Source organism: Lipotes vexillifer, unplaced genomic scaffold (genome assembly GCF_000442215.2).
Source record: "Lipotes vexillifer unplaced genomic scaffold, Lipotes_vexillifer_v1.1 scaffold131, whole genome shotgun sequence".
NCBI lineage: Eukaryota > Metazoa > Chordata > Mammalia > Artiodactyla > Lipotidae > Lipotes > Lipotes vexillifer.
The window spans coordinates 2,956,496-2,970,695 of record NW_006782866.1 but is presented as its reverse complement, the minus strand read 5'-3'; the positions used below and the strand labels follow the sequence as shown (position 1 = coordinate 2,970,695).

Genomic DNA, 14,200 nt, shown 5'->3' with positions numbered 1-14,200 from the left:
GTGGGATCCTCCCGGACCGGGGCACGACCCCGTGTCCCCTGCATCGGCAGGCGGACTCTCAACCAGTGCGCCACCAGGGAAGCCCCTGGCAGGCAGATTTTTAACCACTGCACCACCAGGGAAGTCCCGAGGTGGCTTCTCTTGTTGCAGAGCACAGGCTCTAGGTGCCCGGGCTTCAGTAGTTGTGGCACGTGGCCTCAGTAGTTGTGGCTCGCAGGCTCTAGAGCACAGTCTCAGTAGTTATGGCTCACGGGCTTAGTTGCTCCGTGGCACATGGGACCTTCCCAGACCAGGGATCGAACCTGTGTCCCCTGCATTGGCAGGTGGATTCTTAACCACTGCACCACAAGGGAAGTCCCTGGACATTTGGGGTTGTTTTCACGTTTTGGCTATTATATATAATGCTGCTATGAACATTTGTGTACAAATTTTTGTGTATACATAGATTTTCATTTATCTCTAGTATATACATGTAGGAGTGGAATTGTTGGGTCATATGGTAGTCAGTGTTTAAACTTTTGAGGAACTGCCAAACTGTTTTCTAAAGCAGCTGCCCCATTTTTATATTCCTACCAGCAGTTTTTGAGCGTTTCAATTTCTCCACATTCTTGTCAACACTTGTTATTATCTGTCTTTTTTATTATAGCCATCTTATTGGGTGTGAAGTTGTAGCTCATTGTGGTTTTTTGGGTTTTGTGTTTGTTTTGTTTTTTGGCTGCATTGGATCTTCGTTGCAGCGTGCAGCCTTTCTCTAGCTGCAGCAAGCAGGGGCTACTCTTCGTTGCGGTGCACGGTCATTGCGGTGGCTTCTCTCGTTGCGGAGCACGGGCTCTAGGTGCGTGGGCTTCAGTAGTTGTGGCACGCGGGCCCTAGAGTGTGTGGGCTTCAGTAGTTGCAGTGCGTGGTCTCAGTAGTTGTGGCACGCAGGCTGTAGAGCGCAGGCTCAGTAGTTGTGGCGCACGGGCTTAGTTGCTCTGCGGCATGTGGGATCTTCCTGGACCAGCGATCAAACCTGTGTCCCCTACATTGGCAGGTGGATTCTTTTTTTTTTTTTTTTTTTTGGGGCAGGTGGATTCTTAACCACTGCACCACCAGGGAAGTCCCACTCATTATGGTTTTGATTTGCATTTCCCTAATGGCCAGTAATATTGAGCATCTTTTCATATGCTTATTGGATATTTGCATATCTTCTTTAGAGAAATGTCCATTCAGATCCTTTGCCTATTTTTAAATTAGGTTACCTGTCCTTTTATTATTGAGTGTAAGAGATCTTTTTTAAAAAATATTTATTTATTTATTTAGGCTGCACCAGGTCTTAGTTGCGGTACGTGGGATCTTCCTTGCAGCTTGTGGATTTCTTAGTTGCAGCACGCAGACTCTTAGTTGTGGCATGCATGTGGGATCTAGTTCCCCGACCAGGGAACAAACCTGGGCCCCGTGCATTGGGAGCACAAAGTCTTACCCACTGGACCACCAGGGAAGTCCCAAGAGATCTATATATATTCTTTTTTTTAATTAATTTTTTAATTAAAGTATAGTTGATTTACCATGTTGTGTAGATATTCCTAATATAAGTCCCTTATGAGATATATGATTTGCAAAAATTTTTCCCATCCTCTGAGTTTTTCTCACTTTCTTAAAGGTGTCCTTTAAAAATAGTTTTTAATTTTAATGAAGTCGAATTTATCTGTTTTTCTTTTGTAGTATATACTTTTTGTGTCATATCTGAAAAGTCATTGTCTAATCTTTCCCTCTAAGAGTTTTATAATTTTAGTTCTTATATTTGGAATGATCCATTTTAAGTTAGTTTTTGTATATAATGTGAGGTAAGAGTCTAAGTTCATATTTATTTTTATCATGGAAAGATCTCAAAAAGTATGCTAACTTTGCTGTACAGCAGAAATTAAACATTGTAAATCAACTATACTTCAATAACATTTTTTAAAGTATGCTAGATGATAAAAGCAAGTTGCAAAATGATACGTGCAGTATGATACCCGTTCATGCAAAATTTAAAGGCACGAAATGTCATATATTATTCATAATTACATATGTACACGTTGGTAAAAAGTTTCACACCAAAACCTTTGACAGTGTCTGCCTCTGAAGGGAAGAGAGGAGGGGACTGGAAAGAATTAGTAGTCAAAGGGGTCTTCACATTTATCTGCAGTGTTTTTAGGTTGGAATAAATTTGACACGATATTAATTATAAATTTGAGTGGTCTATTATGTTCCACTTTTAAGCTTTCTGTATTTTTTAAGTTTCTCAAATTAAAACACACAGACACGAATCAAAGCAAGAACGATGGAGAACAGACCATTTCCGTTTGGTCTGGCGCTCACACTGGGTGAAGCGTTGAGCTGGGGCTTTGTGCACACAGCCTGTCAGCCTGTTCGAGGTGGCAGGTTCTGTTTGTACGTGGGGTTTCTGAGCCAGATCCCCAAAGATAATTATCTTCCTTTGAACTCATTTGCACACTTTGGCTTATATTTTCCCAGTTTTGCTTCCAAAGAAAACCCCGGTCTATATGCCACCCTCAGTTGCCCTTCCTCTGAAGAGCAGCAGAGCCCAAATCTCAGCGAGCTCCCTTTAACTGGAGTTTTAAAATTTTATCCCATTGCTCCACGCTTTCTCCAAAACGGAGGCAGAGCCTCACAAGGAAAGTTTGGTTTCCACTAAACGTGTGTCCATTCTCACCTAGTCCCCACGGGATGGCTCACAGAAGACCTCACTGTGTGTGCTTGACGATTGCAGCACGACGAGTGCAGCATGACAGGCCAGATGACCAGGCTCCTGGGAACAGCCTGCAGCTAGACTCCTGACCCACAAACTCAGCGCGCTCCCTGTGGCCTGGCAGCTGCAGAGGCACAGAACACGTGTCATTGCCCTTAAAGTAGAAGGACTTGTTCCAGCATCTCCCGCTGACGAGACGTGCAGCCTGACACAGAGCTCTTCCTCCCTTCATCCTTGTTTTTCTTCTGTAAAATGGATACAAAAAAACATGTGCTCCTTCTACTCACAAGTTGTTATGAGGATCAAATGAAATAATGCACCTGAATGTGTTTGCAAACAAAACTCAAAGGTGTTGGTATATTATTTCCCAGCTGTGTGACCCCAGCCCCTCCCAGATCCTCCAACCAGCTACTCTGCTCCATCTGTCCACCTGGAAGGCCCCCCCTCCCTGTGCACGCCTCTACCCCTTTCCCTCCCGCTTTTAGTCCGTTCTTCAGTGTTCCTGCTGCCTCTTCTCCCTCCTCCCTCTTTGTTCTCTCCCTTTCCTTCCCTTTTCTTCCTCTCACCAGTGCTGAAGGCAGCCTGACTCCTTCCTTTCAAATGTGATCGTGCACTGCATTGCACCACTGAACTGAAGCCCTGGGCTGGCTCAGGTTGACTGAAAAAAAAGGACTTTCCCCTTCCTCAAAGAGGTAAGGTACCTGAGATGACATGTTTTATCTCTTTGATTCTCCCAGGCTCAGGCCACAGGATCGCAGCAGACGTCGCCCACTCACAGAGGCAGCCGCCCGATGCCCATGCCCGTGCACTCCACCTCCGCTGGCTCCACACCCACCCACTGCCCGCAGGACCCGCTGAGCGGAGTCGGCGGGGACGTGCAGGAGGCCTTCGCCCAGGGTGAGTCCGGGAGCAGAGTATATTGGAGCACTGAGGGGGTTTGGAAACGTGGACAAGATTCCTACTGAGGTTTTCCCAGTTTCTTTTGTGCACTTCGCTTTAAATGATCAGATTTTCACATACAGTAAAAATAAGTCAAGCGCTGACCCCTTCTCATTAGATGGGCTGGTCTGCAACGGGAGGCCTGCAGGCTTTGTACATGTGCGAAGTACAGACCCCCTGGGCTTCTGTGCTCTTTTTTCTGGGTTGTGGGAAGTGCCTTTTCCTCTGGGCTTTGCCTCCTCCGGAGGAATTGCATGGAAGCATACCCGAAGTCGGGCACTCGGCCCAGAAAGTCCTTAGAGCAAACAAGAGAAGGAGTGGAACTCTAAACAGGACCTTGCTGAAGCCTCCTTGTCCGTGGAGCTAACGGCCAGTGATGTTATGCGGTTGGGGGAAGACAAGGCAGCTCAGGAAGTCTTCTTGGGGCGGAGACAAGAGCAGGGAGGTGGAGCTGGTGAGTAAGTCCTGCCTGAGCATTTGTTCTAGAATCCGCCTCCTTTGATTGTGGCTGAGAAGTATGGAGTTGACAGGGTCCTGCTCCTCAGAGAGAGAAGAGGGAGGAGGACCACAGACAGACCTGGGTACCGGTGCTCCTGACGGCCTGGGAGCGGGCAGAGCTGCTCGACCCATCTCCCCCTAGGAGTTCTGCCCTGAGTCCCAGGGCCCCGCCGACCCAGACCCAGGCGTTCGCTCAGCTCTCTCCCCCCGACCCACCCGGCATCGCCATCTGCTCTGACTGCCCTCAGGTACAAGGAGAGACCTCCGCAATGACCTGCTGGTGGCCGCTGACTCCATCACCAGCACCATGTCATCCCTGGTGAAGGAGCTCCACTCAGGTGACGCCCACAGTGCCCGCCCAGCCTCCCACCTCCCCCTCCGCGCCCTCCTCGCCACCTCACTGCGTGGTAAAGCGTCTCCCTAATTTCACCACGCGGTCATCTTGCCTTCCAGGGATGCACTGGGTGCCTTCATCCTGGGAGCCTCTCTTCCACACATGATCACATAGAGATAATCACACGTTTAGGTTCCTCTTAAGAGTATGCCCTGTGGAGCAAACACAATTCCGACCTTAAAGAAATTCAGCTCAGTTAGGCCCCTTCCTCACTTAATTTGTCTTCCACCTGTCTTCCTCCACAGCTGCTCTTTCCTTAGGCCTGCTCAGCTGTCTCGCTCCAGAGTGTTCCTGGATGACTGGAACCGCATCAGCTGCAAAAGCTTCTGGACTTTCTCCCGGCTGCCTTTCTGCTCTCTCCTATTTGATTTGGTTTTGAAACCCTATTCTCTCCTTTTGTCCATGACGAGGCTCTGATTTCACTGGAAGTTCATGACCTGAGTCTGCTGCTTCCTTCGTTCCTCATGTTCAGTCTTATCTATGACTTCTTTCTCAGTCTGTCTGTCTCTTAGCTATTTCAGTGATTTTCCAGAGACCCTTACCTCATGGCATATTTCCCCTTACATAATACCCAGGAAGGAGAGAAAAAATAGAAGGCCATTCCCATATCAGCATGTCTTCAAGAATGCCCATGATTACATCAGTTTTGAAGCCGTCAGATATTTTGCTAATCTTTTTTATGGTGGTCAGATTCCCGTGTTATATATTAAACAAACACATTCCCTTCCTAAGTGCTGGGGGTCACTCATACAGATGGCCCTCTTTTGTGTCTTTCCACCTAATGTAATGCTTTTGGATACCTTGAACTAGCTTAACAAGGTTATTGAATAAAAATATAAAGCAGGTTTTCCGTGGGCTATTCAGACACATGTACTTATTCGAACACAATACATTGAAATCATCTGTGCATGCGCTTAAGGAAGGCGAGCCTTGTGTACTCCTTCAGACCTTTGTAGGAGAAAGCATATGCCTTTAGTGTTGTCATGGGACCAGGCCAAGGTCTGGACCATGGCTTCACTCTCAGATCTGCTGTTTTCATTTAGAACAGAATAAGTGTGTGGCCTGTGTTGGTTTTTTCAGTACAGTTAAGATGCCAGTTCTCCTGTTCAGGCAGCATTACAGTAACACTGTCTCTGTTCTGGTACCAGTTCTCAATCCCTTTTAGAAGCACTGCTCCCCTCCACACACACATAAACAGAAGAGATGACCACCCTTGAGATGACCTCATGGGTGATTAGAAAGTCCCTTCCCTAACATAGCTCCCCACAGATGCCAGAAATCCCACTTCTGGAGGGAATTTCTTAGGGGATTTCAGGCATGGAAATTAACCACACTCAGGCCATGTATTAGAGTTTGTGCAAAATGAGTGGTTCATGAGCTCATCACACTAGTTTGGGAGGTAACTAGACATCATTAAACACAAAGCATATAGAGACCAAACAGCTTCATAATCAGTAAGGGTATGGGGATACTCAGCAATCTCTCCTAGTAAGAAAGGATAGTTTTAACAAAACTATGTAATGTATTTGAAAGGTACCTTAGAGATCACATTGTCCACTCCCCTTACTTTAGAAATGCAGTGAGTGATTATCAGAAAAGAGATTTGCCTAAAGTTACACAGCTTGAAGGGGCAAAGCTGGTCCTAGAGCTTTAGGTCTGAACATTAAGTCGACGTTCTTACCACACACTGTCCTTATCCCCGCACAGGACAAGGGATCATGTCTGCAATCCCACGAGGGCCCCTTTCACTGAGGCTCCACTCTAAGTCCACGGTAGATGTGGACTAGCCCCACACATGGCCCAGTATCTCTATCAAACACAGAGGTAAACTCCCTTTACATGCAAGGCTGCCAGTTTCTCAGTGAGTGGAAGAGCCCAACACCAACATGTGTTTTTGTTTGTTTGTTTGTTTGTTTGTTTGTTTTCGCGGTACGCGGGCCTCTCACTGTTGTGGCCTCTCCCGTTGCGGAGCATAGGCTCCGGACGCACAGGCTCAGCGGCCATGGCTTACGGGCCCAGCCGCTTCGCGGCATGTGGGATCCTCCCAGACCGGGGCATGAACCCGCGTCCCCTGCATCGGCAGGCGGACTCTCAACCACTGCGCCACCAGGGAAGCCCAACATGTGTTTTTTTTTAATTTATGTTTTTGGCTGCGTTGGGTCTTCATTGGTGCACGCGGGCTTTCTCTAGCTGTGGTGAGCGGGGGCTACTCTTTGTTGCGGTGCGCGGGCTTCTCGTGGTGGCTTCTCTTGTTGCAGAGTACAGGTTCTAGGCGCACAGGCTTTAGTAGTTGCAATGCATGGGCTCTAGGGGGGGCGGGCTTTGGTAGTTGCAGCATGCAGGCTCAGTAGTTGTGGTTTGCGGGCTGTAGAGCCCAGGCTCAGTAGTTGTGGCGCACGGGCTTAGTTGCTCCACAGCATGTGAGATCTTCCTGGACCAGGGCTTGAATCCACGTCCCCTGCATTGGCAGGCGGATTCTGAACCACTGCGTCCCCAGGAAGTCCCCAACCTGTTTTTACCATCACTGTTGAGATTTTCATGAGGATGAGAGTAGGTGCTCAAATTATCTTCCATGTATTCTATACGGCGTGGACATACTGTTTATATCCATAGCTTGCCCTCCTCATCTTTTCTGAAATCTTTTCACAAATGATGGACTCTTGAGAGTTGGAAAGGATCTTGGAAGTCATTTCATCCAGCTTGCTGCCTGATATAAAAGTCCTCTGTTTGAATATTTCCAGCGAGTTCATTCATGACCAGCTCTCCTCACTGGGAAGTTCTTCCTTATCAGGGAGCCAAAATCTGCCTTTCTATAGCAAATTGATCCTCATTCCACCCTCTAAAGCTACCCAGAGTGAGCTCAGTCCCTCCTCTCATGTTAGAGTTTCCAGTATTTGATGGCAGATCACGTGGCTCTCCCGTAGCCTCTCCTCTTTAGGCAGCTGTTCACAGTTCCTTCAGCCATTCCTCACGTGACGTGGGTTTCACTTGACCATCCCGTGTGCCCAAGTGTTGCAAGGCCCTGGTTCAAAGTGAGTTTCCAGGGCTGAGCACGTCTCCACATTGCAAGGGGTCTTCCCCCTGCCCCCCACTCCGCCCCCAGCACAGTGAGCTCTGCCACCTCCCTGAGCAGGCCCCAGGGAAAGTAACGTTAGATGGCATTAGCTTTTTTCCACACAGCCACTTTGCACTGTTCAGTCATTTTAAGTTTGTCATCAGCTAAAACCAGTTTTTTGTATGTTTGTTTGTTTGTTTGTTTAACGAAAGCCAGTGTTCATCTAGGTATTCCCTGCTGTACACTTTTATCATTGTTTTCTTGAACCTGAATGCAAGGTATTAGCCATATACCTCGTAGATATCATCACCTTAGAGAAGCCAGCAATAGAGCCAGAAGCTGGGTGGGTGACATCAGACTGCACTGCTCTGGGCTCAGGGCTTATGGGGACATGATGCTGGGGCATGGACCACACAGGGTGCAGACTAGGTGATTTCAGCACCCTTGGAGACCTGAAGCCATGAGCTTTTAGCTAGGGTTTCATCCCAAGCCTCCTAAGCTACTCGCTTCTCCCTCCTCCTATGCTTCTACTGTGCTGAAGGGTCACTGGCCTCCTTGGACTTGTTTTCACAGCAGGGGAAGGTGCAGAGAAAGAAGAGAAGATGCAGAATGGGAAAGATAGAGCTAAAGGCAGCTCCAGGACCCCTAGTCTGAATGGGAGCCAGAGCCCTATAGCCCCTGAACGAAATCCCCTCTCCCTTTTGTTTCTGCCTTCCTTCCTGCTGCCACCTTTCCCCAGAGCTTTCAGACCCCCACGGATCCTTCTCCCTACTTTTCCCAACTGACCATCAAGTTTTTCCCTAGAGGTGGTTGTGTCAGTGGATCAACAAAAGCTTTCTGATCTCCTGACACTATGATAGATGGATGGGATACAGGAAGTAGATACAATTAAAACACCAAATGTGACCCCTTGCCTCAAGGAGTTTATAATATAGTTAGGAGAGCAAAATTAAGATATACAAAATAAATAGGAGATAAAAGGAAGTGGCAGGAAAAGTTAGTCATCGAACTTTGAGCATATGGTTATAAATACAAGAAGAGTTTCTGAAAAGGCAGAGATTATTGTGGACAGAATAGCCAGATGGTTTTGTGGCTTCTCGGAAGAATTAAAAGCAATAGAGAAAGGTATCAGCACGGGACAGTAATGCTTCCTCATTTTATTGTATATAAAACCTTCTTAAAAATAACGTATGTTCAAAAGAGCTGTGCTAAATGATTTCCATGTATAATCTCATTCAGTCCTCAACGACCTGGTGAGATATGTAATATAATGATATCCCCATTTTACCAATGAGGAAATAGGTGCAGAGAAAGTTAGATCAACTAGCTGTTAAGTGGTAAAGATTGGATTTGAACTAGGTCTTTCTCACTCCAAACTTCATGCTCTTATTAATCTGCATGTTTCTGTGTTACCCTGAACAGGTAACACAATTCTCTTTGGACATTTGAGAGTTAGCTGTTATTTCTGTGATGTATTAATATGTCCAGTTGCTGGATTCCTTAAAAATATAAGCTCCACAAGGTGGAGACTTCGGTCTGTTTCGTTCAGGTTGTATCCCCAGTGCCTAGAACAGTGCCTGGCATGTAGTGGGATGTCAGTAGATTCATAAACGTAAGGAAATAAACAGGGTGGTGTGCAGGAGAGCACTTTGTCAGGGAGAGAAGTGGGTGTGCCCTGAGGAGGCTGTGGAGCCTGAGATGGAGCTGGCCCAGCTCTCTCCGGTCCCTGCTGGATGCTCTGCACATAACACACTCTTCCTGTTTGATTCCACGGCCCCATGAGGAAGGGCTTCTAGACAGGGCTCAGGGTGGTTAAACAACGTGAGGCAGTAAGTGGCAGAGCCTGGACTCAGCCCAGGTGTCTCTAACGCCAGTGCCCATGCTTTAGTCTGAGCAGACTGCGAGACCACGTGAAGGGAGAGAAGTCTTAAGGAAGGGTGGAAAGAAGTGGATGCGGGAAAGGAAGTTGTGACGGGAAAGGAGGAGCATCTTGGGAGGGCGGTGTCCAGAGCTTTTACCCATAGTGGCTGGTATGGATAAGAGAGTGAGGTCTTTGAAGTTTGTCAGCAAGGACACTGGAATTGCCAAGGAAGAAACGGGGAGAAGAAAAATGTACTCCAGGTGCTGAAATCATCGAGTGAGTCAGAGCAAGGCCTGGGAGAAAGTGGACAATAGCTATGATGAATTGCTGAGAATGATGTATTTGGCATGGCCGTCAAAAGGTCAGCAGTAGAGGGCAGCGGTGTTTGAAACATCTAGAAATGCTGCAAAGAAATGGACAGAAGATGGACTTCCGCATACCGATGGGGGACTAGGAATAAGGCAGGAGGGTTGTAGTGCAAGAGGTGAAGAGAAGAGGAGACACACAGAGATAGATTTACGCTTATGTAAACACATGCTGCAAACACATGCATGCACTCACACACAGTCCAACCAGATCCCAGCATTCATGTGGAATGTTCTTGGCTGAAGACATAACAGCTGCTTCTTTGGCCTCTCTTCCCATATACCCCCCTCCCTTCCCAATAGCTTTTCCCATGGCCTGTCCTCGGTCTGCCCTGCTCCCCCGAAGCACACAGAGGACTGTGCCTTGACCACTTGGGCCTTGCCCTGACCACAGACTGTAGGCTTAGACCTGGTTCAAGTCTGGATGTAGGCTCTGTCTCACACATGGACTGGGTATGGTTTCCCTTGTCTGGTACCCGGTACCCTCAGGGTCCCTCTGTCTTGGCACCTGTGTTGCCCTGTCAACATCTCTTCTTTCTTTGCACCTCTTGCTTTGTATATCTATGTGAAATCTTTTCATGAGAGTGCCTGAATTTCTGTTTCTGTGGCTTTTAGGTGTCATCCCCAAGGGGAAGAGTATTAAGAGTTGGGGTGAGAGATGGGTAGGGTTTAAAAAGGATGTTTGACTCTCAACACTGTATAAGGTCCTAGGATATGTCCCTATAGTTAACGTGTGGCTGTTATGTGGGTATAGTTCTAAAACCACGTGTTTTTATGGATGGACCTTCTGATTCTCCACTGTGATCTAGGCATGAGATTTTACTATAGACTGAGGTAGCAGTAACTACTGTCACCTAGGCATCAGAGGGCAATTAGTATCAACCAGAAAGAGAGAACGATTTGCTTCTTTGGGGTTGAAATCATGCTGACATAATACAAACACAACTGGATCAGCACCCTGTCAGGCATAGTCTGCTCAGTGCAAAAACTGTGAGAGCCAAATGGGCACTTTTGAAGAACTCACGACTCAGCCACACTTCCCAACCACATTCACCTCTACCTCGGCCTCTCCCTGCCTACCCTGGCTCCCTGTCTGGCTGCACCCTGGGGAATGCTTCTGCTCCGCTGGATTCCCACTTTGCATCCCCTCACCTTGAGGGGTCAGTACTTACAACCAAGACTATATAGATGAAATGCAGGCTAACATAACTTCCCCCATATTACTTCAGAGCCCTAAATTTGTCTCAGCTACTCCACGGCCTCATGTCCCTGTGTCCTTCAGAATCATCTCTCCCAGAACCTGCCCCCACGGTGTTGGGAGCTATAAATCCAGTTTGCACACTTAATGCTAGTGCGTGTCTGGTAGACTGACAGCAGTGGTCCTTGGTGAGAATAGATACAGGCTTCTGAGGGTCCAGGCGATCGTTCAAGATTTCAGGGTGAACAAGAGTACGATTTAGTATCCCAAGCAGATATGTCTGCGGGAAGGAACTACTGCTCCTATCATAGTTTAGACCATTTTCACCTTGTTCACTTTCAGAACCACACGGACTGTGCCCCCTGATGTAACTGCTCCCTAGGTTTAAGGTAGATTCCTTTCTATTTTAGTATTATTGTCTTCCTCCTTCTGAGAGGCACTTGTTTCCATGGCTCTATAAGGTCAGTTGTTGCAGTTGCTGGTTGTAGGTTGGGTGACTCCCCTCTGTTTTCATACCTGGTCGGGCAAAGTCGACCTACGAGGAGCAAAAGGGGAGAGGCAAGCGCAGGAGCCCATGGGTCAGGGAGGCCCCAGGTGAACATCTGGGTGGCGAAGAGACCCCGACTGTGACCTCAGTATATCGTTTGTGTCTGTGCTGCACAGGTTAGCGGAGGAGCCGGGACAGAGAGGAAGCGCGGGTGAGTACGGTGTTCTCTGCCCGCCCCACGGCCCCTTTCCCTCCTCCCTTTCCTCCACCACACTTCCCAAGCCAGAGCCACCCCGACACGTGATATCCAAGTTGGGGTTTCCTTTATGAGCCCAGCTGCTCCTCTTCTCTGCTCAGCCCCTCCAGCATACCGGCGGGGCCGCATTTCCAGGCCCGGACCCGTCCTGCACTGCTGTGGGCCTGGGCCTCAGGCAGGCCTTGGTGTCACCTGTGTTGGGATGCAGGTGGCAGACCAGACGCCGCTGGCTGAAACCGGCTCTGGGAGCGGGCGTCACAGGTCACTCCCAGGGCTGCCGCTGCCTCCTTGCTCCTGATTTCCCCCAGCCACTATCATTTCTCTCTGGGGGTCCAAACCACAGCCAGCGCAGGATCACACTGACTCTGCAAAGTCGACCAAGTCGTTTCCCATGATGCCTGGCCAAGCTGCACCTTCTCACTTCCTAAAAAAACTGATAGAAGTACAGATTTCCTCACAGGCAAATGCCCATTGCCTTTAGAAATTAGACTTTCACACTTTTCCATCTCAGGACCTTAACTTTTATCTAGTTCCAGTTCCAAGGTATTGCAGTTTCGGGGCATGCACTGCACACTGAAAGGAAGGGACGAAAATAATTGGACAACTAATCTGTTCAAGAGCAGGGTTCTTTCAAGGATAGATGCCTTTGGTGCAGCCTTGACATTTCTCTTTATTTTTCAGTCTTCTCTTCCCTCCCCTCCCCCACCTCTTGTGTTTAAAAGTTAGGCCATCTTCCTCAGTCACAGATCTTCCAGGCAGAAAAGCCAGGGCTGCAGCCCACGATCCAGAAAAGGAACTTTCCCAGGCCCTTCTCAGCAGTATTATCCTGGAGCAGCCTCCGGGCTTTTCCTGACACCCCCCGTTTCCCCGTCTGCACCAACCCGTTGGTTCTGTCCTGCTGGCACTCCAGGACCTGCTGTCTCTGAGCCTCCACTGACTCAGGGATCGTGCAAGCTAAAGATGGGCAGTGCAAGCTGCGGAAATTCTCTCGCTGCCCCGGAAATCACGGACCCTCCAAGGCTGGGGCAGGATTCTCCCTGAACTCACTGCGCATGCAGACCCCAGCCATGAGGCAGTCAGGAACTGACTTGCCCTCGGGGAGCCTGTCAGAGCCCCTCTCCTCGGGACACACAGGAACTGGGGGATGAGGAAAGGCGTGTCTGCCACCTGGGCCACCACTCTTCGTGCACATGAGGAAACTAAGGCCCACCCAGGAGCTTGGTGCCGGAACTGGAATCGGAGCTGGATCCTCTGCTCCTAGTGCTGTCCTCTGACCCCAGGAGGAATATTGAGAAACTCACCACTAGTGGAGAGTCAAATGAACAGCCTGCACGCTCCGGTGGACCCTTAAGCTCTGCTGCCCTCGGGCATGCAGCTAGGCCTTCTCCCCCTCCGCTCAGTGCTTCTCAGCGCGTCTCTGCCCTTCTCCTCAGTTACAGTTCTTCCCATGAAACCACCACATTCCAAACCCTGCACTGTGAACACAGTTCTTTCTTTCCTGGAAACACTTCCTGACCCTGTGACCTAAGCACGGACTCCAAAGCCTTGAGATACCCCCAGAAAAGAGAATGCCCCCTTCCCTAAAAGGGGGTGTGAGTATTGTCACTCTTGGCATATCCCGAGTTGAAAGGTAAGCGTCCCAACAGCGCCATCCTTGCACATTGTCTTGTCCCCAGCAGACGTTAGCAACCTTCGTTCGGAGACCCTTGGCAGTGCCCGGGAGTCACAGTGCGTCTCTCCTGCACAGGCACAGGGGACGTGGAGTGAGCTGGCACCGACAGGAGGAAGGCGAGGTGTTCCCCCAGAGGTGCATTCCTGTCCATCTCTCCGCTGCTCGCCTGGATCAGGCTTGCAGGCTGCCAGACGTCACCACCCGCTGGGGCGAGGGGAGCCCAGACGGTGGGAAGTGGGAGGGACGGCTGGTGCTGCCTCGGACACACCCCCGCACCTCGCCCAGTCCTGCAGGAACTGGCATCTTCATCACTCCCCTCGGGGCATGGTCTCATCTCTGCAACAGGAATTTACTGGAGGTTGAAAAGGGAAAAGAAACAGCACGAATCTCCTGTGTGTGTGACCGGGTGGAGTTCTTGCTGGCGTCTCGCCAGCACTCGGGGTGCTCCCCAGGATGGGGGCACAACTTTCCGCCTGACCTTTGACCTTTAAAAACCAACAGGTTTTCTTCCCTCTATCATGCAGTCAGCTTCAGGACCTGCTCAGTTCTACCAACATTCACACCCTGGCCACTGTGCTAAAAATAGCCTCCTTCCTTTCTCACTGCTTAGGCTTCCGCCCTGTTTGATGCTGCTGCACTGCAGCCCAGGCGGGAAGCGGGAGCAGGGAGAGAGCTCTACACTGCAGCCCCAACGAATCCCCCTCCTTCCCCTCCTCCCTCCCCTCCTCCCTCCCCTCCCTC

The 14,200-nt window shown here is 49.3% G+C and overlaps 1 protein-coding gene across 2 annotated transcripts in view; it reads left to right on the top strand.

Annotated features, from left to right (window-relative positions):
• The window catches only part of DTNB (dystrobrevin beta), a 262,633-nt gene extending 248,791 nt beyond the window's left edge, over positions 1-13,842 (top strand). For both annotated transcript variants that reach the window (XM_007455514.1, XM_007455515.1), the window contains 4 exons: positions 3,472-3,631; positions 4,420-4,509; positions 11,708-11,742; positions 13,535-13,842. In XM_007455514.1, coding sequence (XP_007455576.1) covers positions 3,472-3,631; positions 4,420-4,509; positions 11,708-11,712 — 255 coding nt within the window. In that variant the 3' untranslated portion in view covers positions 11,713-11,742; positions 13,535-13,842. The remainder of the gene's footprint in view (positions 1-3,471; positions 3,632-4,419; positions 4,510-11,707; positions 11,743-13,534) is intronic.
• Positions 13,843-14,200: the final 358 nt, after the last annotated feature.